We start from the raw sequence: 25854 nt of genomic DNA on the forward strand, positions 1-25854 counted from the left end.
GCCGAAAACCGACGACAGCTCTCCATCTAAACCTGATCCCTCTGCACCCAATAGTACCCCGCCGAAAACCGACGACAGCTCTCCATCTAAACCTGGTACACATCCTGTGAAAAAATAAACTTGATTCGAGCTAATTAAATTTCCTTTGTTTAAAAAAAAAATTTAGTCCAATTATTCTACCAATGAATTTATCGTGCCTATGTAATTGTCATGATGTAATAATATATTCTTTAATTTTTTTACTAAACATAATTTATAACAGTATTATAAATTTTTAACAAACAGTCTGAAGCGGGCTGCAGCAGATATTATATATAATACATTTGAAAAGCTGTGGAGAGCCGATTGGGAGTTGCAGAAAGTATTTGTGGATTTGTGGTTTGTGTCTTACAGCAGTGCAAAGGTGTATTTTGACAACCCCGTATTTTCTATTTTCTCTGCTTCTGGCAACATTGCTTTACATAATCATATGTTTATTTAAGTTTGTGGTGGGGTTGTTGTTGTTCCATACAAACGTTCTTCTATACAAAATACTTCTAGATCTTTTTTCCGTTTCCATTTGCAAGGGTACTTATTTTAGGTGAGAAGAAAAGCATTGACAAAATTATGTTTGGACTATTAATATCAGGTAGATTGGTAAGTATTTCGTCGGTCATATTGTGTTAAAATTGTTAACTCTCAAAAAATTCTTTCGCGGTCAGCCTCAAACTGATTTTACACCAGTTGACGAAAATAAACTGCTTATTAATGTGCCGGATATTGATCACGTTAACTACATTGTGGTATTTCTAACTGGTGTGCAGCCGTTACCAGAAGGCATGTCGGCGGCGGTTTACTTTAGCTGGCCCGATGCCATTTCGGCACCCACCTGGCAATATTTAGGTCATATATCGAATGCTAAGCCATCGGCTATATTTAAAATCTCTCAACTAAAGAAAGCCCCCGAATTAGAGGCTCAGGAGAATGCCATGGTTTTTGGAGCACAGGAGATTTCACACATTGCTCAGATTGGAATATCGGTGGAACCGGATATTGCCATAAGCCAATTAACACCAGCTGTGGTAAGTCAAATATAACACATGTTTTGAATAAATAAGGACTAAGGAATAAGTGATTACATCTTCGTTTTCTATTCAGTCTAACGCTAACGCCAATTTGCAGTTTAGTCAAAAGATGTTGGAGAATTTCTATAACTACGTTTCTAGTTTTATTGTAAATGTGAGTAATGAAACTTTAGTGCCGCTATCCACTCTGCAGAACTGGTATACGAATTTTCAAAGGCGTATGGAACAAAATCCTAACTTCTGGAAATACTAAAACAATCTAACAAAAAATGAATGCATGGAAACCATCATAGATTCTTATTTTAAAGGGATCTACGGCTTCCATTATACTTTTAAGTTCAGCCAAGTGTGGACAACTTTTGTCGTCGTTTTTCCTTTATTCGCTCTGACTACATTACCATGCTTTAAATAAATATTTTTTTATATCAAAAAAAAAAAGGCGCAAATAATTATATTCAAGTGGAATATAAAACATGTACATAAAATTTTTCTCTCAACTACACATATAGGGCTGCTCTGGGAATTTGAACATAATATGTAATTTTAATAACCTAATTACGAACTACACGGATGGAGAGTTCGTTAACACCGCCACATAAAAAGTAATAAACTTACATTTTCAAGAAGTAAATAAATACATTTTTAAAGTTTACTTCATTTGTCAGATCAGCAAACCCCTTATAAATACATGCATTATAATTGGCTGGCATTATGTGAATTAAGGCTTGCTTTATGGATGGTATTTTCGACCTGATAATGGAAAATTTTCGAAAAAGAATTTTCAGTTTTCTACTTTCAAGTTCTTTAAAGTTCATCTTTGTTGTCTACAGATTTTACAAGAAAATACGGCAAAGTTATACGTAATATACGTTGTATCCTATTTAAAGAGAACGACTTTGGTGGTGAGAGAACACTGGATTTTATTGAATTTCGCTTAAAATTTACGGACAACACATCTGAATCAATAAAATCTAAGTTCGAAAATTAAAGATAAAATATTTTATATACGAAAAGCATATGTGACGAGATAACTAGGGAGTATTATGATGTAAATTTTGATGATTAAATTAAATGTTGTAACTTTCTTTGACCGCTGATGGGAAATGACATAATTTTGCTCCTCGACTATAGTTTACTTACTATATTTTTATAAAATAAATAAATTAAATTGCATATGTCCTTTTATTTCATTTATTAATCATATTATCAATTTTATGATTTGAACGCGATTTTAGCTAATGTATTAAAAAAAATTAACTCGTTAAATCAAAGAAAAGCAAAGAAAGCAACGTATCGAGCTTTATATTTATTTAAATATTCCATTTAATATGTTCCTCAGAACATTATTTTCTAAGAAAATCTGTTATAACTTATGGATTGATATAATATAGATATAGATTTATCAATTAAATCATAAAGTGTCGTCTACTTAAAAATATTTAAAAACCCATTCAACATTATATTCTTTAAAACAACCCTGCATTTAAATAAACAATTTATATTGATAATCACATGTTATTAGTTTTTGTACATCTGACAGCATAGATAGAAAACGTAGATAATAGGACAGAAACGCTACGGAAGAAAAAATTTGGACTTTTCGTGGGAGTTCTTTAAATTTAACAAAATATGGCTGGACTGGTCCATTTGGCACGGATTTGCAGTAAAACGAAATGTCACGATAAACTCCTCTTGTCAAGCGTGAATAACAGCAATAATCATATCACCGGCCAACGTGTAGCAAAAACTTTGGTAAGTTTTCAAGGCCATTGCATTTAAGAGCTATCTTGCAAAGTAATTATGAATTTCGTAATCTTTGTTTAAAATATCTAGATTGTTAGAAATGTTTGGATTAAAGGGTCCGGCAAAGAATTTTTTAAAAATGTGTTGTGTTGGCCTTTTATTAGAAAGCTTTGCAAATTTGAAGTGGTGTGCTAGCGAAGAAATTATTTATAACACGCTGCAAGAGTTCAAAACTTCCTTAATATTTGCCAGAAAATTTTGCAACTATTAAAATTCAGCCTGCATTGCTTGTTGTAGAATGCAAAATTTTGAAAGCGAAGAATTTATATTATTTTATTATGTTGCAGTCATCAAGCGCAGAATAGAAAAATCTTAACGTAAGGCCTTGTTTACGAATCAATTTGAATTAACTATTTTTGCTTCTTACAGGCTGCCGTGAAAGATTCTCGAATTTGTTTAGCTTCAAAATCATTTAAGAAAACATTAAACCAATTGATTTAATGCCACCAATCTAAATTAGTTCCGTTATTAAGTTTTTTTGGCACATTTGCAAGATGTGGGGCGCTTAAATTGATTAGAAAACCCAGAGGCAATATTAGCATGACATAATAGGAAGAGCCTTAAGCTCTTAAAAGTGCAACTCTAAGGAGATAAATTTCTAATTTTGCGTTGCTCCTTTTTTTGCAAAAAAAAAAAACGAAAAGTTCAGGTAATGATTAAGTTAATTAAACAGCGCACTTTCGTTTCTTGTCTTTACAGAAATTTTGATTAAAAATAATTTTTAAAAAAGGTCCAACACAACACATACTGCAACGTTATAAATAAAGAAAGACAACATTGCCATTGCAAAAAGTAATAGAAAAAGATCTGAACTTATCAACATGGGACGAACTTTGCGATTACGTAAACAACGGCAAAAACTTGCTTTACAGATGCAACCTTCGGCTGGAGAGAGAAATAGCTTCTTATCAGATCTTTATAAATATTTGATGGCTTTCGGTTGGCAAAATAAAACTCAATTGACAGCGCGCAATTTTTCTGGCACTGGACGTGGTTTGTGTTCTAAAACCAAAAATCTTGAAGAAGGAGAAATTTTAATACGTCTACCCGTTAGATCTTTCATAACTATTAACACCATTGAAAATGATGCGAATTTTAAAAAGAATTTTAATAACGCAATATTTGTTAAGGAACATAAGATAACTTTTCAAACTTTATTGGCTTTTTATGTACTATATCATAGCAAACTAAAGGGCTCTTCACCCTTGGAAGCTTATATTACGTCATTACCTCTGAACTTTACTAATCCATATTTTTGCCCAATAAATGAGTTACAATGTTTGCCGGAGGCCATACTACTGTGTACGGTGAAACAAAACCGCGAAATCAAAGAAGCCTATCAAAATCTGAACTATATCTTTCATAGCAATGATTTTGAACAATTATATACGCTACAAGATTTTCGTTGGTCTTATTTTGTAGTGAATACACGTAGCATTCACATATCTGTTAAAAAATTGAAATGTGAGAACAATTTTTTTCAACCTATTATCGCCGGGGATTGCAACATGGCCTTGGCACCGCTTTTGGATTTGTTTAATCATTCCGATTTAGTAAAAACCCAGCCTGACTTAATATTTAATACGTGCGATAAAAAATTAGAATTTATTATCACCCTAGAAGAAAGTCCTTTAAAAAAGATTAAGAGGCAACAGGAACTTTTTATTAGTTACGGTTGCTTAACGAATCGAAAGTTACTTATCGAGTACGGTTTCACTTTGATCGATAATCAGCATGATTACTTCGAGTTTTCCTCAAATGATATAGAGAACTTTCTACGTCGTGAGTATTCGTTTAAAGGGCAAACGTTTCATAGTAATAAATTTAAGTTCATAAGAGATCATAATCTTACTGATCAATTATTTATACACTGGCAAGAAGGCATTTCGCACAATCTTCGGGTGGTGTTGCATCTACTTTTTCATGAAGAAAGTCACTTTACCAATATTTTGAATCAAATTGCCTTTGGCACATCCGATAATTTAAAGGCGGTAAATGAGGAAGTGAAGCTCTTGTTGAGTTTTAAAATGAATGAATATCAAATATGCATAAATGATTTAGAATCGCTTAAGTCTCTAACACCAGCTGGATTGGTAGCTGTAGGTTATTTAAAAGAGAGTTTAAAGTATTTAAAGAAATGTTTGTCAAATCTTTACGAATAGATATTTATGTATATTTAATAAATAACTACACATAGATAATAAGTTTGTTTCCCTATTTCTCCAAATTAGTTAATTTGTTCACGTACTGCTTTTAGCAGTGTGGGCGATGGCGCTTCTGTAAAAACAACGGAGAGAAAGAAGGTGACACCTTTTACTCCCACGCCCGACAAACTGCTTGGTGGAGTTTTCCTTAAGAAAGTGCCTAAAGGTAATTTTATTATTTATTTATATATATATACGTATATATATATATGTAAATATATATATATTTTTTTGTTATATCCACCACCTAGACTTTAGGGTACACTTTTCATATTAAGTTTGTTAATATTCAATAAGTAAGGAAGTGATTATTAAAAATATTTCAACTTTTTCGGCAAGTGACAAAATGTATTATTATTATTATTATTATTATTATTATTAATATAGCCGGAGAATAAATTCTAAGTCTTAAAGCACTAGCAGCTAAAGGCTATTGGCTTTATTAAAAACTCTCAAACCGCTCTAGATTTGAACGCACGATCACTAAGTTCTTAGTCGAGACTCTTTGCCTACTCGGCCACTCAGTCGGACCTGACAAAACGCAACATTAATTAAATGTTCATAGTTATCATTATACTTGTTGCAACGGTAGTAAAGGTAAAGGTAAAAGGTAAAGTTCGTTAAATATGCAAGCTTAAAATTTGGTTTGGAACTAAAAATTTCGTCTTGAAGCTTTTCTTCTAATATCTTCAGATGGAAACATTAATTATTATATATTATATATTAATTAATTTATACAAAGGCATATGTATCTTGATAATAGTGAATATTGCTGGCATACGATCACAACGCCTTTACAGGAAGCTTATGTGCGTAGCTTAGATAGATGATAGCAATCCTAGCTCAAAAGTGGTGAAATAATTGTCAGAAAAATTGTTTTTGTTTGTATCGTCAAAACGAATATAAACCTAACAAAAAAAAAAAGAAGCAAAAATTCTTAATATCCGTCTAGGTAACAAGCTAGATATTGGACAAAAACTCATTACCTATTAAAAATCGTAATTTTATAATAACGTGAACCCGAGATTTATAACGAATCTTATTATTTGCAATTGAAAGGTAACACGAAACTATTGTACGGTGTCATAAACGTCAGACCGAGACTTAACCGAGTTAACTTTAACTAACGAGTACTGTACATCTGGGTGGGGGATTCAATCTTTTTTGTTTGTAAACATAAATCTAACTTATGCATACAATATATATATATATATATATTTTACGTCAGTACTTTTTTTTATCCCGTTTTTCTTTAATTTAATGGTAAAATCCTTCTTTTTCGAATTAAATTTTAAACTGGTTTGTAATACTATATATACATGTGTAAGAGCTATATATCTCTGTTCTTGTTGAACCGTTGAATGTAAGTTCAAAGAGATTTTGATATTGTTTAGAGCACCGATTGCCGTTAAGCATGTTTACGATGTTTCTTTTTCAGTTAAAAAAAAAAGAAAAAAAAATAAACTGATTTCACCAATTTTATCATCATTAAAAACGGACCAACCTAAGCATTTAAAGCTGGAACTAAGTAAATACCCATCAGCGTTAGCGAGCGCTAATTACTATACTAGGGATAACTAAGTGGTCCCTGAAAGTATTCGAAGGGAGGTAAAAATATATGAGCAATTGAATAGCAAGCAAATAATGTTGCATCAGAGTAAAAAGTAGGGTGCTTTTCTTCTTTTAAACTTTTGTGTGATATATAAAGAGATTTATGACTTTCGTTAAAACAGTATTAAATCTATGTCTAATTTACTGGCAATGTTGTCTATAAAAGTCGATTACTATCTGAGATTACTTACCGTAAATCAATTCTTGATCGAGTGGTTTTAAAAATCTCTAGCGAACCACATAAGCGTGAACGACCTTTATAATCGAGTTTTGATAGTTTCTAAAGAAGCAATATATATTTTTTGCCATAGTCTATGCTAATCTTTTCAAGAAATTAAGAAAGGTAATTAAGTAAGAGCCCTTGCCCTCTACAGAAATGTTTATCGTTTGCGAAAGCCGCTGTGTTGCCTTAATGAATATAGAAAAATGTATAAAGAATTTCTTCCAATGATGGTGATGATGTTTCGTAAGAAAATTCGAAAAAATTACCGATGACTTTGGACTCATTTGGTAACATTTAGCCCTCAGTAAAGTAGTGAAAACTCAATATTTTCCGGTTTTTTTTTTTTTTTTTTTTTTTTTTTTTTTTTCCAAAAACGTATTCTTTCGTATGTGCATTCACGGAAAGCCGAATTCTTTAATGCAGTCATTTTTATAAGACTGCAAAGGAGGAAGAATTGGAAAAGCGTTGTACTGCGAATGAATAAAAACTTTAGCCTTGAGCCGTAGTAGCAAGAACAGATTATTAACATGACAAGGAGGATGAAATTTTGTCAATATAAATACTTTGAAAGAACACTTAATGGCCGTCAAATCAATTGGATTTGGGTTAAAGAACATTAAAATATAAGCAATATAACGTATAAAGAAGATTGGAAGATAATGGTAGCACTTTAAGAGACGCTTCGATGTTTTACTTAGATCCAGATTTAAAGTTGTTTAGAAGTAATTAAAGGATATTGTTCCATTGATTGGAATCAATGTCAAATAAATCATATAAGCATTCATTTTGAAAAACACTATTTTTGTATTTTATTTTTATTTTGCAGCGATTACTATGTGTTTCAAGTTAATTTTCTTTTCAATTTCTAACTAAAAGTTATTCTTTCTTTTTTTTTTTTTTTAATCATTTATTTGATTGCTTAATATAAAATTTATTATTTTTAACGATTATTATGATTTATTGCAAATTATATAAAATTGTGCTTGTGTATGCGTGTGTATGGCCCTGTAGGGATCTTACTTTGTTGAATTCAGTAAATCCCCACAGGTCCAGCCCAGCAAGTACAAACGCCTAAAACCCAAACACAACCACCGTTACGACAATGTCACATTCATCTAGGAGGTATTGGTGATGGGGGTACTAGTCTGGGTAAACTGGATGCACCTGAGGTCACATCACAGGATATGTTAAGAGCCATGATGGCTTATATATGGCCCAAAGAGGATGCCCTAGTGAGAAAAAGGTAAAAAAAAATGATAATATTTTTTCTTTTGGGCTATATTTATTTTCATCTATTGACACCTTCTCTAATCTGAAGAGTGGCTATATCTTTGGGCTTATTAGCTGGTTCCAAGGTGTTGACGGTTTGCGTACCATTTCTTTTTAAAGGGGCCGTAGATACTTTGGGCACTTTGACAATGGACACGCCAACTGATACTGTATTATCCGTAGCTACTGCCATGTTAATAGGATGTAAGTTCCGGGTAACTAATTAAATAAATGGTGTTGATTTTATTGATATCGATTCCTTAGATGGCATTGCTCGTGCTTGCGCTGCTGGTTTTAATGAATTACGTAATGCTGTTTTCGCCAAAGTCGCTCATCATTCCATACGCAAGATAGCCACGAACGTTTTTTTACATTTACATCACTTGGACTTGGCCTTTCATTTGAATAAACAAACTGGGGCTTTATCTAAGGTTGTTCTTTTTAATAGCTTTATGGTCTTATTTTTTTTTTTTTTTTTTTTTTTTTTTTTAATAACACTTTAAACTACTGACTTAAAATGTTCAATTTTATAGACGATTGATCGCGGTTCCAGGGGAATTAATTTTGTCCTATCTGCTATGGTTTTCAACATAGTGCCCACTGTTTTTGAATTGGCTTTAGTTTCCAGTATATTAGGCTTAAAGGTATTTTGTTTTTTTTATAAAATTTTTTGTAAATATTTCCTTTTAGGTATTTTTTTTTTGTTTTTTTTTTTTTTGTCGTAGTGTGGCCTTGCTTTTGCCGGCGTCTCTATGGGGTGTGTGGGTGTCTATGCTGCTTATACCTTATCGGTTACGCAGTGGCGGACTAAGTTTCGCGTGTACATGAATCAAGCCGAAAACGAGGCCGGTAACAAGGCTGTAGATTCTTTAATCAACTATGAAACTGTAAAATATTTTAACAATGAAAAGTTCGAGGCATCCCGTTATAATGACGTTCTAAAGAAATATGAATCGGCCAGTTTGAAAACCAGTACTAGTTTGGCGCTTTTAAATTTTGGACAAAATGCTATTTTCAGTACAGCTCTTAGTTTGATAATGGTGTTGGCGGCCCAAGAAATCGCCCAAGGCAATATGACTGTCGGCGACTTGGTTATGGTCAATGGCTTGCTCTTTCAACTGAGCATACCTCTCGGTTTTCTAGGAAGTGTATATCGCGAGGTACGCCAAGCTCTATTGGACATGCAATCAATGTTTACGTTAATGAATGTAGACAGCCGTGTGCGGACGCCAATTAACGCTCCTCCGTTGGTATTGGGTCCAACTAACGCCTCCATTGAATTTCGAAACGTATCGTTTGAATATGAACTTGGCAAACCAATATTCAAAGATCTATCGTTTACGATACCGGCTGGTAAAAATATTGCTTTCGTAGGTGGTTCAGGATCAGGAAAGTCATCTATGGTCCGTTTGCTATTTCGTTTCTTTGAGCCAAATACGGGAATTATTTCAATTAACGGTCAGGATATCTCTAAAGTGGATATTGAGAGTTTAAGAAAAACGATAGCTGTAGTGCCGCAGGTTGACAACTATATAAGTTAAGCAATTGATTCCTAAGAATTTATCCTATTACGTTTTCAGGACTCTGTTCTATTCCACGATACCATTTTACACAACATTCACTATGGCAATCTCAGCAAACCGATGTCCGAGGTAGAGAACGCTGCTCGTATGGCTGATTTGCATGAAAATATCATGCGTTGGCCTAAAAAATATCAAACTCAGGTAGGCGAAAGGGGTCTCAAATTGTCGGGCGGAGAGAAACAACGCGTAGCGATAGCTCGGGCCATATTGAAAAATGCGCCTATTTTAATATTTGATGAGGCCACTAGCAGCTTAGATTCCATAACCGAGCATGTGAGTGCAAAATCTACTTAACACCTACCTCGTAACTGCGATATATGTGAAACTTTTCAAATTTTCTTACAACATTATTAGAATATCTTGCAAGCCTTGTCTCGTGCGACTAAAGGACGTACAAGTATTTGTATAGCTCATCGCTTATCTACGGTCATGGATGCCGATGAGATTTTAGTACTTGAAAACGGTCGTGTTGGCGAACGGGGCAATCACGCCGAATTGCTTAAGAAAAATGGTCTATACGCACGTTTATGGGAAACACAAACGCAGCAATTTTGATCCTAAACTACATCTGCTTAAGAAAGCAAAAATGCAATATAAACACTAAAATGTACATATTCACACACATTTACATATTTTCAAGTAAGCTATATTAACGAAATGTTACGAACTGCCTCGTTATTAATTAAGCAATGTCGATATCTATGTTTATGTGCTTTTTGAAACCACAGAAAAATTTGTAGAAAGTTTTTAATTTTAAAAACATTTATTTATTACGTAAAAAAGTTTTAAAAGAAAAAAAAAAAAAAAAAGAAGTAAATTACGGTACATTTCACTGATGAGTAAAAATGAATTTAGAGATAAGAATGTTTCTTCTCCTGTACATATAGAATTTATAAACTTAGGTAAACATAATTAAATAAAAAAAATTAAAAAAAATAAATAAATAAAAAATGAGCAATTTGTAAACAATTGATTAAAAGTTGCAAAAATTGAATAGAAGGTTTAATGATTGATTCGTAAAGGTATTGCTCTTCATTACACTCTTCCATCTTTTATCGAAACGTTCTCTATCTATTAATTAATTCCAGTTGCAATTGTTTTTATTGCAACCAGCAAAAGATGCGGAAGGAATCCGTATAAATATATATTATTGATCAAATTGTTAATAGATTTAAACAACTCCTTATAAGCAATTTCCTTCATAAAAATACTCCTGTTCCGCAGAAATGAAGATATATCGGTTTGATGTTTAGCAAAGACATTGGAAGAAATCTCTGTTTTTCAAAAAGCACAACAATGTACATTATAGCAACTCGTTATAGCAACAAAGACCGCAACGAAAACTTTGCAACATGTATTTTGTAAATGGTCCTCACGTGTATGTATAGAAATTGAAAAAAAAAAAAAATCTGCTATACCCACCTAAAAGTATCAAACCCCATAATTTTTTTTTTTTGAGCATTTTTTTTTTTTTTTTTTTTTTTTTTTTTTTTTGAGATAGAGATCGTGTACGTAGACGTTTTGGGCGCAGCCGAATATAATTCTCCAACTTGTGTTACATTTATTACATATTTAGTTTATTCGGAAGCAAAACATAAAAACTTTAAATGCATTAATAAATTTATACATGAGCGATGCGAGGAAGTTTTATGTCAGGTTAATATGCTTTTCTCTCAGTTGCAAAGGTATGGGTACGCCATACATCAGGTACAGCACACAATTGCCCATATGTTGCAGGAAGCGTTTATAATTTTCTAATCTGGCCTTAAATTCTTGCAACAGTGGCAACCAAGATTTCTTCGATATATTGTCTTTATCTCCCACGGTTAGGATATCCTCTAATATCGTTTTATTTGTATAGGTTATCATATAAATCGCGGGAGTTAAACCAACTGTAGTAACGCGGTACTCTACACCGCCGGATATGGTTACGGATTTGCCAGCAGTTAGAAAATAACTCTCGTTAAATTGCATTTCAGCATAACGTACGTTGCCCTCAAGAATTGTCAGCGTAGTGTTAATAATATCGGGCGGCAATATATTCTTCAAAGTTAAACTTGGATAATCGGCTACAAAAAGAACATCAGTAGCATTATTCCAGTTATAAACCTCGTTGCTTATGGTCAGTAACTTGGGGCGAATATGTTTAAACTCATCTAGCAATGGAAGAGACCAAGCAGTTCGCTTAAATGGGGACCATTCTGCCGTCATTAAATCAACACGAGGATCAAATACCCGCTGCATTAAACGACCATTCATCGAACACCAAACATCAAAATAAATTGAAATATTTAAGGATTTGAGCGGTATTGCGTTGGATTTTTTTAAATAAAGTCGGTGTAAATTTTTTTGTATACACTCAGCGTATTGTTTGGCCATATCAGCGTACTTTGTCCATCTGTCGTATTCGGTAAATGCATAAGGATCCATATAATGTTCTTGTTGATTTAAATTGTCGACAATTTTGACTTGCACCTCTAGCGTTTCATAGGAATGAACCATCATATCCCATGAATAGCCGTACAGGCCGTTTGTCCAGTTATTATAACCTTGGGTTATGAAATGAGAATAAGGCAGGAATAGCTGCAGGCAGCAATAAAATAAGACTAACAAAGTGCGACATTTTTGAAATAGATTCATATTTGCGGTTTGGTATTTCTCTAGCTTTAAACAACGCGTGCTCGAATTATCAGGAACATTTTTATCCATATCGGACTTCGTCGAATCTGTTTTGCATTCAGCATTTCTATGTTTGCCTTCAACTTCCGGCCTTCGTATGCAAAACGATAAATGTTTACAATTTAGACGCGTTATTTTGCGGGGCCAATCGCATCCATAAAACATGGGCACTTGAGCCAGGCAAACCCATGGGAACATACCTGCAAATTATTGAAAATTTCAATTAAAGGAAAATATATATTGATTGACTCTGGCAAACCTATAACGAAGAGCCTCGAATTCATTAAATGAAATAGTAACATGAATGGCGTGGCCCACACGCGAGTCAATTCGCAAGTCATAAAAAATGCTATGGAAAAATCGAAGATGGCTGCAAACCAATGGACGATTAATAAATCAACCATTTCGTAAGACAAAAACCAGCAAAATGGGCTTAAAACCCAATGGTGGCTTAATGAAGACATAGCATAACCGGCCAACCATTCTGGAGAAAATTTCTTTAGTCCCGCGTACATATATAATATGAAAAATTGAAATTTAATTAAAAAATAATTCCAATATGGTACCGTACTTGGAAGATTGGGATTCAAATATTTGTCCAAGGCCCTAAAAATTTGAATTTGAAAGATTTCTTAAACTCAAATATGAAATTCTTACCAATAGCGGTTAGCTTGGGTAAATAGTAACATGGCGCCTATCAAGCCAAACAAATAACTATGATTATTCCATGACGGCTTATCTAGTAAAAATATATACCAATAGGGTAAAATGTAGGCTGAACAACTTAGCCGAAAACGATAACCCAATGCAATGCCAACTGCTCCAAACCACATGATCATATAAATGCAGCCCATCGTTGGAAACGAAAACGCCTTTAGCCCTCCAAATAAAGGAAAATGACATTTTAATGGTTCTCCAAAACGTACATCCATTTGACCGCCGCCTCTCTCCTCCGCTAAATCAATTAACATAATTAAGCCTTGAAAATATTGAATTAAAAAAAAATATTTAAATTATATACATTAAAAAAATAAGAATAAGAGAATAAGGGATACCATATAGGATCCGAAAAATTCCCAAGGCGGAAGCATCCACTGGTCTATGTAACCACTTTCCAAAATTTGTAAATGTCGAAAAATGATATGCTTCATAACCCCCAAAAATTGTTATGAATTCTTTCAATTTGTCACTGATTCTTTTCCGTAGATTTGTGCTATCTCTTAGAGCTGGATATTCTTGCCGATAAAACATATCCTTCGTCTGTCTCTCTGCTGCAAAGTACAAATGAAATTTTATACTGATTAATTATTTGCTGCTATCATATGCGGTAAGACGTCTCCGATTCCGGAACCATTTCAAATTCATTCAAATTAAATCGAAAATCCCAATTTTCCAATTTATTTTTCAGACAAAGCTTATCCCAGTCTTTTATTGAAGGACAAGATTCAAGGAGAGAATATCTTTCTTGCTTTGAACGGATCAAATGAAAATACGCATACTAGTCTTTGGCATTCCCGCTGTGTTGAAGAGCATTTGAAAATCTCTAAACGGGTGCTATGAAATTTTTGATTTCCTGCTGTTCGTTCTACTTTTTCAATGCGTTTTTTTTTTTTTTTTTTTTTAATATAGATCAATGACTCAGGGTATGTCCCCCATTTGTGTAACACGAGAAGACATGAAGAAAGAGAAAGAGATAGGGAAGCGGACGCAGTCTAGTGGTTGTGTGCACAATCGGTCCCTGTAACTACGACCAAAATAATTGAATCCGTGAACAACGATCTGATAATCGTGATTTTTACTTACTCGAATATTTATGTGGATATTATGTGGATAATATGCATATATATGTATGAGGCAGAAAGTGAACATTTTATAGAGCTTTTAGCGTTTGAAAGTCTTTTTTATGTTTACTAAGAATCGATCATTTTCCCTTTTTCTTAGACTCAATCTTGAAAGCTTTCAGTGAGACGAACATCGGACAACAGCGTCCGAGGAACGAAACATATATCAAATATGTCTTCTAGGGGGTGTAAGTTGTGTACAACTCTTCACATTGAATATAAAGTATTTGCCACGAATTACTCTCTTGTATGATAGAAGTGATCAAATAGTTACTTTGGGCACGATATTTAGTCGATTGTAAAACGGTTTTGAATTGCCGACATTAGCATCCATATGGACTTGAATAATGTAATTTCTCGATAGGGAAGTATTGATTATAAGATTTGATAAGAGCAGCAATTATTGATGCAATTATTGCTTATCTTCCTGCATTTCAATCTACAAAAAAGAGAACAAGGATTGTTCGTGAGTTTTCTGTGTGAATTTAATTGCATTGTTCAACACGGGAGCGGAACAATGGGATCCCCCAAATGGCTGAACATAGATGTACAGATACGCTATTTGGTTTGTGCTCCCTATAAAAGTTGATTGTTGCTTTATGTCTCTCACTTTTGAGAGTTGCACAGTCAACGGCAAAGAAGGCTTTAAGATTTGCTATCTATAACTTGGCGACAGGCTTTTCTTTCGGAAGCCTAATGGATGTATCTTCTATAATCGAAAGAGGGCATTTTTCCTCTCCCTTGTAGTTCTCTTTCTTGGAGGCCTTCAAACTGCATGATGGCCAACGACATTTAAGAGGGTTGGGGCACAGTTGGACATATGCTGTGTAATGATAACCTTGGAAGCATTGTTTCTTCTAGAAAGGATAGCGTTTGGATGGCCTACCGGGACGTGTGAAGAGTTTCCGAAGGCAAGAGTGGCTGCGGCTGTGTACAGTAAGAGATCACCCAAAGCTCTCTATAATTCTTTACGAACGATAAGCCATGAAATACGATTGCTCCTGGCAGGAAGGTGCGCTAACCATCTGACCGTCGGGAGATTGCCTTCTTACCTGACTGCTGGATATGGCCCTTCGGGGAGTATTTGTGGTGGCTATGGTCATCCCAAAGTTTCGTGGAGAACTATCTAAGAAGTGTTCAGATAGGTCTCGACGCAAACCAGTAAGCAAGAAAATGACCCACATTCATTTCCTATTCCACTACCTCAGGGTAGTAAGGCCCCCTTTAATAAATAGTGTCGTACTCTTTTGAACTTTTTGGGTCCTCAATTGAACTAGAAAAATTGCCGATGGTTCTAGGGAACGCGTCTGATTAAGGGTTCATGCCAGGTGCCGACACCTTAAACCCCACAAAGAATATATGCATTGTTCCGCAGTGTCCCAATTTGATACTTTAACTGCATTTCCATTGTATATTTTGATAGCTAATATGATAAGGTTTTGACTTTGAAAAGATCCGTTTGATTTTGCGGAATAATTTTTGTTTGCAAAGTCGAAAGCAACATAAATCTCGCATATTTTCGTTTTTACTATCGATAAAGTGAAAATGATATTTAAGCAAGAAATGAATCTGCATGAAGAAGATGTATTGACCAAAACTGGTTTCCAAAATTTCATCTCGACAAGTGTGATATTGAAGACGTACCGTATCATCTTCCAGAAAGTCAGTTGAGGCTGATGAAGACAAAATAATGGGATGAACTGATGGTCATCGGCGAATAACATAATTCATAAGATTGCTGAAAGATAATATTTATCAAATTCGATTGTTCATAATAATATATTTATCCGCTGTACAAAAATCGTCTTTCATTTTGAAAAAAAAAAAAAAAAAAAAAAAAACAAAAAAAAAGCAAAAAGAATGATTTTCCAACAGTGATTTCTAACAGTTGGTAAAAGCTAGACTTAGGAGGGTATTAAAGATGCATCTTCATAAGTGACATTATGCGATAATGCATTTTACGAATTTTCGAACCTCTCGCTTTGGTAGCCTTGAGAGAAGAAAAGAGAGTAGAGAGCATCGGATTCTTCGTTTTGCCGGCCCAATCACACATCTTTATATGAATCTTGAAAATGTTTGTGATGCTCGCTATACTGAGATAAAACAAAAGGCGAATCATACATACTAACGCCCTTGATTCATTCTTGTCAGGTCGAATTTTTCATATAAAATTTTTCATTTTATTTCATTTTTATTTATTATTACTATTATTATTTTAATTATAAAGCCATAGGCCAATATATATAGCTACGAGATATATATATATATATATAATTATCATTTACAAGAGCGATTGTAGCTCTGTAATTTGTAAATATAAACCGAAGGACTGCTAAGTTTATATCATTGTTCGATAATGTATTCCTATTAATCAAATGCCTGCTGGCACAATAAGGAAAATTTACGTGTGTTTAACAATGTGATCGGTTCTTGTTCTAAACATAATCAAGGAGTCACATCAATGCATTTCAAAGTCAGCGGTGGGTAACGCGCACATATATCATAAAAAAACCTTTTCCTCCTCGCTTGTAAATAAAACGAATGAATAGTTAAAATATTTTCTTCGTTTTTTTTGTTTTTTTTTTGTTTTTTTTTTTTTGTGTTTTTGAAGTTTTGTTTTTTGGTTTAGAATTTATTTAAAAATTCCACATAAATACATGCATGCATAATAAGTACATATGTATATGTATACTAAGTACATAAATTTCAGTTTTTCTTTAATTTTGTTAAATTTGCAAGTGTGAATATTATTGTATTCAACTTTTTTTTATTTATTTAATTTTCTTTTCTTTTTTTTTTTTTTTATAAAATTTGTTGACAATAAATTTTTGAAAGAAGAGAATGAAAGGAAACAAAAAAGGTAAAAAAGAAAGGAGAAAATTGTCAATTTTAAATGAAACTCTAAGAAGACAGACATTTTATTTCTGCACATCTACACTTTTCATACACCGCATCAAAGGAAGGGGAAGTAAAGAAGAGGAACGAAAGAAAATTGTGTGCGTGCATATGTATATGTATATACGGGAAAAGAGCAAAATCCGAAATCGATTTTAGTGTTATTATGTGTGTTGTGTGTGTGTGTGTGTGTTTGTGTGCGTATGTGTGTGTGTGTGTGTGTGTGTTAATGTCGATGAATACTTTATATTGATTGAGATTATATTGCTAAGTAATGATTTTAAATTGTTTTCTTTTTTTTTGTTTTTCTTCTTAATATTTTCTTTCCTTTTTTTTCGTAAGTTTTTCTTAATATTTTTTAGAAAATCTCAGAAGGTTTAGCATAAATTTAATAATTTTCATATAATTTTTTTTTCTTGTTTTATTTTGGTTGGTAATATTTGTAATACTTTTATTAATATTTCTTTACGAAATTCTCTAGAAAATTACGACAAAGCTTTTTGAAAATGATTTAAACTACAGTTTTATTAATAAATTGTTTTCCTCTTTCTCTCAGAGTTTATATAAGATTTTTGCATTATTTGGCTGCTTTACGTAAACGAACGCCAAAGTCATTACCAAAGTTTTGAAAATTTCATTTCATATTGAGAAAAAGAGAGTTAAATTTTTTTACTTTTTTTATTATAATTTTATATAATAGTTTAAATATATATAAATACTGCTTGACTAAATTTTTAATAATTTTTATTTTAAAAAATTTTATAGAAAAAATTCTCTTTTCATAGAGTAAAAAAGCTATTAAAAATAATGATAATAATAATAATAAATAAATAAATAAATAAATAAACAAAAGAAATATATATATATATATATATATATATATATATATATGTATTAATTTATTAAATACATTGGCTTATTACTCATCTATTAGAATAAGAAATCTTAAGTAAAACTAATAAGAGAAATTCGAATTGAATACCCATCACTTCGTATTTGACATATCGGGTCGAACTTTAGGCATTTTCGTCACCTTTTTATATTAATATTCATAGCGAATTTCAGTTTTTTCATTTTTATATATATACCATAACCTCAACGTGGCTTATGAAGTACGTACGTTGAACGTTTGCTTCTGGATTGAATTTACGGGCAGGTCATGCCTATTTTTTTGGCTTGATATTAATACTATGGCCGACTTTGAAATGTGTGATATGGAGAGGGTGTGGCGAGGAGGGACGCAAATGAACGGACAAGTGTGAATTCACTCAGACTCTTTAGTCGCATATGATAGAGCGTTAGACCGTAAACGGTAATAGAGAAAGGCAAATATATTGTAATATTTCGATGTTTCGATGTAATCGTAATCCGACTTACCCAGCAGCACGTAAACATATGCGAAAACATGTCCTACATAAATCAACTTTGTAGCTTAGCTTCCATTAGATGGATGCGTTATTCACGATTTGGATTTCTTTTCGATTGCGAATAAATTTCCACTAAAAAAAAAAAAAAAAAAAAAAATTAAAAAAATTTTTTTTTTTTAATTTTTAAAAAGGTTGGTTGGTTGTTCCCGGAAATTTTTAATCCCCAAAAAAAAAAAAAAAAAAAAAAAAACGAAATAAAGAACAATTAGGAAAGTTGCAGGACAGACGGCTTTGTGTTTATCTGCATTTGGAATTGCATCGTAATTCCGAGTCTATTAACTATCCTGCCATTCATTCATTTTATTTTTATCCTCATACAACCCATCAGCTTTAGTTAAGAAGTACATCGTCCATTCCCATGTGATGGGTGGGGGGAATTAAAAAGGAAAACCAAATAAATGAAAAGAAAAAAAGAGGATAAAATTCTTAAAAAATAAATAAATAAAGGATTTTGCTTGGAATGCTTATTGAATTCAAAAATTTGAATTTTTCATTACATTATTTATTTTATCAGTGAATCGAAAAGTAATTACAAATTACACTTTTAAAGCAAATCTTTGGAAATATTAAGAAAAATTGTATTCTTTTTTATTTTCTTTTTTTTTTTTTTTTTTCATATATTATTTCAATACATTTGTTTCTCATTCATCGTTAGCCTTCCGATTGGATTCTCATTCATTCATTCATATACTTCTCCTACATTTTTACTTTAATATTACTTTCTGCTCTGCTTCTCTGCTCTAATTAATGACCAAATAATTCTCTTGTTGAATTCTCATACCGCACTAGCGACTTTTCGGATTGTTGTACATATTGTCTATATATGCTTTAAATCCATTGCTTTTTGCTCTTTGTTTTTTTTTTTTTCTTTTTTCTTCGGTTTTTTTCTTTTTTTTGTAATTTTTGTTCTTTTTTTTGGATTTTTTTTTTTTTTTTTTTGTAATTTTCCGGTACAACAGCTATACAAAATAACAACATGGTGGTACGTTTATATGTAAAAATGTACATATCAACGACTATGTTATCGTCTATGGTATTGTTTTGCTTTCATTTTGGGGGTGAATGACTAATATATTGAAAATTTTTCTCAAAAGTCTCTTTTTTTCGGTTTATTTTATCTGTAATAATACATATATGTATGCAAATGTGTGTGTGGATGTGTGTGTGTGTGTGTGTGTGTGTGTGTGTGTATGTATGTATGTATGTGTGTATGTATGTATGTTGGTATGTATGTATGTATGTATGTATGTATGTATGTTTATGTTTTAAGTATTTTAAAATTCTAAAATATTTTTAAAATTTATTTTTATATTTTCTTAAGTATTTTATAAAATTGTCTGTAGTTTTGCTTTCCTCATATCTTTTCATACTTTTTTTGTTTTTTTTCTTTTTTTTTTGCTTTAGTCCTCTTTTTACTCTTTAAGCTATTAATTGTTTACTTCGCACAGAAAGTTTAAATGTTTTTTTGTCGTTTCACATCATACCATCATCATCGTATGCAAATTGTTATAAGAATTAATTAAGTTTTTTATATTTGGTTTGCTGGAATGTATTAAATTATTAAAAAAAGAGAGGAAAGAGAGAGAGAGAGAGAGAGAGAGAGAGAGAGAAAGACAGAGACAGAGATAGAGAGAGAAAAAAAAAGGAAACGAGGAAAAAAAAAGAACAATTGCATGTAAAAAACGTCATATCTGTGAACTGCTTAAAAGTTTTCGAAAAATTGTTGTTGTTGTTGTTGTTGCTGTTATTATTGTTGTGGGCCCAGCCAATGTATCAATGTATTTGTATTCACTTCTATCCACCCCATCAATACAATCAAACTTTAAAATATCCTCCGACCTACCAAATCGTTCATATGCTTCATATGCAGTTTATTCATTTTCTAATTCTTCGTCCGTGTGAGCTTGCTCTTCTTCTTCTTCTTCCTCCGGTTCTTGGTCTTGGTCTTGCTCTTGCTCTTGCTCTTGCTCATGCTCATGCTCATTTTCATGCTCCGTACTGGTGCTTTTCTCACTGGTTTTAACAATTGCTTCGCTCTGTTCGATTTTTGATAACTTTCGCTCTTTTCGTTTCTTTCTACGACGTCTCGTAACGGTCTCTAATGCTCCTCCACCACTCTCCCGGCCGCCCCCACGGTCCAACCTCACTTAAATGCGATTCTGATTTAGCTGAGAACGTGGAGTGAAGGGCGACACCATTACACCGCTGGGCCAAATAGCCTCGTTGAACAGCTCATTGAAGCGATAGTCCGGTATGGAAATCTTAAATTTACAATATGACAATGCAGCCAAATTGGCATCGTTTTTAACCAGTTTAGTGCATTTGACTAGATTTTTATTGATTTTCAGTTCTTGAGCCAAATGCTCAATTATATCCTCCTCGGAGGTGGAAGTGGCAAATTTGCCAACCTGCACCCAACGCCCATAATCGCAGACGACCTGCAAACGATCCGAATTGCAATTATTACCGACCACAATTAGATTGTTGGTTTGCTTCTTGGCATCGCCCTGATTGTTAGCGTTGCCAAATTGAAAATACTGCTGGTACATGCGTCCCTGTATTTGATTGACCCCATTGCTGACTTTATTTAATTTTTCGTCTAATGCTTGCAATTTAGCTGCCATAGCTTTAGGCGATTGCTGGCGACAATCGTCGCAACTGAACACAATCATCGGATTCTTTTGGATGGCTTCAAATAAGGTATCATCAATATTCACACAACTGCGATGGAATTTTTTTTGACAACTGCAATTTATGCCCGTCTCCTTAGAGGTAATCACTTTTTTGCACTTACTGCAGTTTTCGGCCATTTTGAAGCGTTTCGAAGAAGGTCCGCTCGTTGGTTTTACAGTTACGGTCGCTGTCCCGGTCGCGGTCGCGGTCGCGGTCGCGGTCGCTGTCGCTGTCGCTGTCGTCGGGGTCGGTGTCGGTGTCGGTTTTGGTGCACCTCCTCCTGAACACGGTGTTGTTGCGGTTGCCGACGGTGATGGTGGTGTGGTTGGCGTTGTTACCGGTACCTCGTCCTCTGTTACGGATTCCGTTTTGATTGGAGTTTCTGCCCTTGGAGTTTCCACTTTTACTGATTTATTGCAACTCGCCAAGGAGTTTAGCCAAAAAATATGTTAAATAATTTTATGCAAATTCACACAAACTCAAAATTCAATTTATTGTAAATTGAATCCAAACTAGAAATTCTTGATTTCTCAGTTACAACAACACCTTTGTAAAAAGAGGACCGAACGTATTAAATGAACAAACAAATGAACGAACGAACGAACGAACGCACGCGAAATTCTGTGTATGTACACACAAAACGCTTACAAAGTACACAAAACGAATGAATTTCGATTGAACGAGTGTCTGAGATAGAGATAGACAGATAGAGAGAGTTTAAGAGAACGACACAAGGGTGCTGTGTGAAGTGAAATTGGGGGAAATTGATTTAAAAGTTTTTGAAATGTTGCTTCCGCCAAATTGAAATTAAGGTCCACACGCTCTGAATGACGCTGTTCAACTGTGGCATGCTCAATACTGAACGGGCCGGCTATTGCGTTAGAGATTTGTATAATATACATGTGCATGTATTTTAAGTTGGAGTATATATATATATATATATATATATGTTTGTACATGTATGTTTTTACATAAACAAACTACCCTTAAATACTGTATGTGCGTGAATGAGTTCTCAGTTAGGCCGTGCAATAAAAACACTTTTGTAATTTTTATCCATTCAGGGGTTGTTTTATGATATGAAATGAAATCGGCAGTCCGTCTGACTGGCTGGCTTCCTATTAAGTGTAGATACATACGCAAAGACGCTGCGTTAGTAACCGATTTTGTTTTTAATATCTTTTTCTTTCCGCACACCTTCAATGCAGCTTTTTATTTACTTATTCATATTTATTTATTTATTTATTTATTTTTTGTGTTTTTGCGTATTATTTTCATTCCAAAAACGCACTCTATGAACCGGTTACTAAGTATTTATTATTTATTATTTATTACCATTCTTTTTATGTGACTTTTTCTATAATATCCTCATATCTCTTCTTCAATTTCTTTACAAATTCTCTTTCTTAATTCATTGCACCTTTCGTTTCACACAGGTCACAGGTGCAATAGATGTTATTTTAAATATAAATATTTATTTCAGTTAATATCTGATTGAAACAAAATCACTCATTTTCAAGCAGTCCTTCAGTCTTTCACATTTTTCATATATATCCAGACTTTCGTTATATAACTAATAGTAGTAGTAGTAACCAATACAATTAAATGAGAGCAAGAAACGCACTAGAGCTTGCTAGGACTTGTGAAATTTGATATGCCTTCGAAACTCCGAATCTCTTTTCTTGCGGAACGTTCTCACATTCACTTCTTTAAAGTTTTAAATTAAATAAAATATTATACATTGATAGAAGTTTTCGTGCCGAGATTATGCACATACAACAAAATCACCTGATTTCGATATTACGCATATGAAAGTACGAAGTCTTCAGATTGAAAGATAATGGTAGTCAATCTTAGTGTTATATACGTTGCTACAACTTTATGCCGATATAGCACAGACGATTTGAAGGCGGTCCTTGAAATAAATTGATAATCGATAATAATACCTGTCCCCTACACAATTTTGGATATAACACAATCAACTGATTTCGATATTCTGCACAAGAGAGCATAATATCTTCAAATTGAGGGATTATGTTAATCAAGATATGTCAACGTCTCGTCATATTACATCAATTATATCAAATAATAATTGAACTTAAGAAATACTTGCTCGAGAATGCTGAAAATAGTAATCTAAAAATTCCGAGCAGCAAAAGGCAGAAAGTATATTAAATTGAGATCAACGAACCCATCTATGGGCAAATAAACTGAAATATTCATTTCCGCTGTTTGTCAATATACTCATTTTCGCTGCAGCACGCGTCCATATCATCTCAACGTGGACATAAGTATCCTTCCACTTAACATACATATATAAATTCTCTTTCGTTAATGTTATAATCATGATAGATAGATATGATGAATTATTCTTATGCAGTGCTATATATTGCAATATTCGGTTGTCATCGCAACAAACCGACTTAATTTTATTGACCGACTTACTTTTACATATCGATTACACTGAAATCATTTTAAGAATTCTCATTACATAAGTTTAAAGACCGGGATATCTATTATTTATCCATTTCATTATATCCAACATTCCATATTCAACCCCTGAAAGCAGATTACTCTATTTTTTTTTACATATTTTTAATATCTGACTGTTTATGTTGAAAGCATCTTGTAAATAATGCGTTTAGAATGAATGAATATTTCCCGTAAATTATTATTACGGGTTGCGTACGCTTTCAAAGGACATTGTTAAATTTTTATGAAGCGTTCATAGATCCTAATTAATTTTTATTATACCGATAACGCAAAGAAGCATATATCTCTGTTAAAAGTTGATAGGAAAGAGATTTTATTGCTATTTTGAAGAGAAAGGAATAAGTATTTAAAAAAAAGAAAAAAATATATTGAATAAATTAATCAATAATAATAAGCGGTTTATAAGGCTTGAGTTCGCTGAATACTGAATGTTTAATGAAAGGACATGTACCTCCTAGTTTGGACGTAGATACATTCTCTATATGGACTTAGAACCCTTTACATATTCATTCAGATACTCGTTTAGGGAAAAAACATAAAGGTTTCTATGAAAGAGAAAAAAGTTTTTTTTTTCGCTCTCTCTTTCGTTACAATCAACAATTTAAATATTAATATAATAGTTGCACATTGAGTTTTATTTCGTTTATTTACTGAATGCAATAACAAATCCTTGACAGATTTTAAAAGAATTTTTAAGGATAATCACACCAAGAATAAGTAAATTTTCCACTTACCGACTTTTATTTTGACTTTTAACGGTCGTTTTTTACGTTCAACTTGAGAATTACTTTTTTTTTTTTTGTTAAAAACTCTTTCAATATTGTTTATGCGATGCCATTGCGTTAAATATAAAAATCTCGAAAAGCACACTTTAACAAAGTGACTAAATGTTCGCCGAAAGATGCCTTCTTATTTATATATGTACACGGAAACAGAAATATGCTTAGCCAAGCAAGCATTGCAATGATAAGAATTTAATTCCAACAAGCAGAATCCTATAGCGGGTTTTTTCTTTTTGTTTTTTTTTTGTTTTTTTTTTTTGTTTTTTTTTTTTGTTTTTCTGCCTTTTGCTTTTTGTTTCTTTATACGAATTTTATAAATATAAAAATGAAAAGCGCATGCTCCGTACATCATAAAATGCACATATATCCTGTATGCTCTTTTCTCGATGTTTAGGAAAAGGGTAACAAATAGACTCATACTTTTTCAATAAGAAAGGAAAAAAAAAAAAAGAAAAGAAAAACAAAGCAAACAGAAGGAGCAATCAGCCATGTTGCTAAGAATATATATTGTGGTTCTCTTAGAAGCTTGAGATTGATACTCATTAAAGTGTGTAAAGATGATGTATCCATAGGAAAATGTTATTTCATAAGGGGTGTACGGACGGATATTGGGGGGTGTTGACAAGGGTTTTCACATGATTTTCCGTATGTAAATTGCAGTATATATCACATACCTTCAACAATATATGAATAATATATAATTTATGCAAAAATAACTTACGTACGAGTTGTCATTATAACTTACTTAACACTTGGACTGGCACAAGGGTAATGTTTTTAATTTTTTTCAATAATCCATATCGTATTGAATTAATCTCTTTTGATTTTTCATTTACAATACATATATATGTATATGATTGTCTCATAGTCCCAACAAAGATCCTTGTCGATCTTGAGCCACTAAGCTTTAATTTTGAACGTGAGAAAAATTTGCTGTGAGAAACGAAAGAGATGAAAATGCTTGAGAAAAACTGCTAAAGGAATAAAAAAAAAAAAACCGATTAAGCGGTTGCAACAGACAATATCATCAAAACAGTTACACGGAACACAATTCGATGATTCAAAAATAAATTATTTAGATGATATTAAATGATAAAATTGATGGACCTTGATGGCACTTCCGTCCGTTCGCATAAGATCTCGTTTCATTATCGTAAGCGTGCATATTTCCTGAGATGAAAATCGTGAACTGAAATATTCTGCGAAATTTTAACCTATTCGGGTATTATGTATTACAAGCTTATCCAGAATTTACTAAAGCAATTAATAAAGAATAATATGATGTAACATCAGTTATGTCGGGGTGT

General features: G+C 32.8%; 6 protein-coding genes across 8 annotated transcripts in view; 4 read left to right on the forward strand and 2 right to left on the reverse strand.

Moving 5' to 3' along the window:
* LOC119644948 (2-oxoglutarate dehydrogenase-like, mitochondrial) overlaps positions 1-481 on the forward strand; it is a 24132-nt gene extending 23651 nt beyond the window's left edge. Inside the window, exon 13 of the mRNA XM_038044692.1 lies at positions 263-481. Within this exon, the coding sequence (XP_037900620.1) occupies positions 263-481 (219 nt within the window). The remainder of the gene's footprint in view (positions 1-262) is intronic.
* LOC119631813 (protein OPI10 homolog) lies at positions 474-2311 on the forward strand. Its single transcript, XM_038024333.1, has 4 exons — positions 474-636; positions 702-1061; positions 1138-1666; positions 1730-2311. Exons 1-3 carry the CDS (start codon positions 607-609, stop codon positions 1315-1317), a joined length of 570 nt encoding a protein of 189 aa, XP_037880261.1. The 5' UTR covers positions 474-606; the 3' UTR covers positions 1318-1666; positions 1730-2311.
* Positions 2312-2613: 302 nt separating this feature from the next.
* On the forward strand, positions 2614-10524 carry LOC119631431 (ATP-binding cassette sub-family B member 7, mitochondrial). 3 transcript variants are annotated; one of them, XM_038023618.1, is made up of 9 exons: positions 2614-2816; positions 5099-5237; positions 7953-8148; positions 8224-8378; positions 8439-8605; positions 8708-8818; positions 8900-9694; positions 9755-10030; positions 10112-10524. In XM_038023618.1, exons 1-9 carry the CDS (start codon positions 2694-2696, stop codon positions 10310-10312), a joined length of 2163 nt encoding a protein of 720 aa, XP_037879546.1. In that variant the 5' UTR covers positions 2614-2693; the 3' UTR covers positions 10313-10524. The 3 variants fall into 3 exon arrangements, with proteins under 3 accessions (XP_037879546.1, XP_037879547.1, XP_037879549.1); XM_038023619.1 differs by having other exon boundaries at positions 7959-8148; XM_038023621.1 differs by having other exon boundaries at positions 2615-2816; positions 8025-8148; positions 10112-10523.
* On the forward strand, positions 2744-5209 carry LOC119631432 (SET domain-containing protein 4). The gene is made up of 2 exons (XM_038023622.1): positions 2744-2816; positions 3567-5209. Exon 2 carries the CDS (start codon positions 3689-3691, stop codon positions 5027-5029), a length of 1341 nt encoding a protein of 446 aa, XP_037879550.1. The 5' UTR covers positions 2744-2816; positions 3567-3688; the 3' UTR covers positions 5030-5209.
* Positions 10525-11368: 844 nt separating the features above from the next.
* LOC119631398 (vitamin K-dependent gamma-carboxylase) lies at positions 11369-24823 on the reverse strand. The gene is made up of 5 exons (XM_038023562.1): positions 24500-24823; positions 13492-13707; positions 13094-13415; positions 12696-13042; positions 11369-12636 (listed from the first exon to the last, which is right to left on the reverse strand). The coding sequence occupies exons 2-5, from the start codon at positions 13685-13687 to the stop codon at positions 11405-11407; spliced, it is 2097 nt and encodes a 698-aa protein (XP_037879490.1). The 5' UTR covers positions 13688-13707; positions 24500-24823; the 3' UTR covers positions 11369-11404.
* Positions 20202-22141, reverse strand: LOC119631399. Its single transcript, XM_038023563.1, has one exon. The coding sequence runs from the start codon at positions 21407-21409 to the stop codon at positions 20747-20749; it is 663 nt and encodes a 220-aa protein (XP_037879491.1). The 5' UTR covers positions 21410-22141; the 3' UTR covers positions 20202-20746.
* Positions 24824-25854: the final 1031 nt, after the last annotated feature.

The sequence above is a fragment of the Glossina fuscipes genome, unplaced genomic scaffold (assembly GCF_014805625.2).
Source record: "Glossina fuscipes isolate IAEA_lab_2018 unplaced genomic scaffold, Yale_Gfus_2 1, whole genome shotgun sequence".
NCBI lineage: Eukaryota > Metazoa > Arthropoda > Insecta > Diptera > Glossinidae > Glossina > Glossina fuscipes.

What these genes read in the sequence shown, in the direction of transcription:
- LOC119631813 (XM_038024333.1), top strand. Translation starts at nt 607, where the DNA reads ATGTTTGGACTATTAATATCAGGTAGATTG. An exon ending in TATTAATATCAGGTAGATTG is followed by an intron (nt 637 to 701) that starts GTAAGTATTTCG and finishes TTTCGCGGTCAG; the next exon opens with CCTCAAACTGATTTTACACC. An exon ending in GCCAATTAACACCAGCTGTG is followed by an intron (nt 1,062 to 1,137) that starts GTAAGTCAAATA and finishes TTTTCTATTCAG; the next exon opens with TCTAACGCTAACGCCAATTT.
- LOC119631431 (XM_038023618.1), top strand. Translation starts at nt 2,694, where the DNA reads ATGGCTGGACTGGTCCATTTGGCACGGATTTGCAGTAAAACGAAATGT. An exon ending in GATGCCCTAGTGAGAAAAAG is followed by an intron (nt 8,149 to 8,223) that starts GTAAAAAAAAAT and finishes TCTAATCTGAAG; the next exon opens with AGTGGCTATATCTTTGGGCT. An exon ending in CCAGTATATTAGGCTTAAAG is followed by an intron (nt 8,819 to 8,899) that starts GTATTTTGTTTT and finishes TTTTTGTCGTAG; the next exon opens with TGTGGCCTTGCTTTTGCCGG.
- LOC119631432 (XM_038023622.1), top strand. Translation starts at nt 3,689, where the DNA reads ATGGGACGAACTTTGCGATTACGTAAACAACGGCAAAAACTTGCTTTA.
- LOC119631398 (XM_038023562.1), bottom strand. Translation starts at nt 13,687, where the DNA reads ATGTTTTATCGGCAAGAATATCCAGCTCTAAGAGATAGCACAAATCTA. An exon ending in AATTTTTCGGATCCTATATG is followed by an intron (nt 13,416 to 13,491) that starts GTATCCCTTATT and finishes AATATTTTCAAG; the next exon opens with GCTTAATTATGTTAATTGAT. An exon ending in ACCCAAGCTAACCGCTATTG is followed by an intron (nt 13,043 to 13,093) that starts GTAAGAATTTCA and finishes TCAAATTTTTAG; the next exon opens with GGCCTTGGACAAATATTTGA.
- LOC119631399 (XM_038023563.1), bottom strand. Translation starts at nt 21,409, where the DNA reads ATGGCCGAAAACTGCAGTAAGTGCAAAAAAGTGATTACCTCTAAGGAG.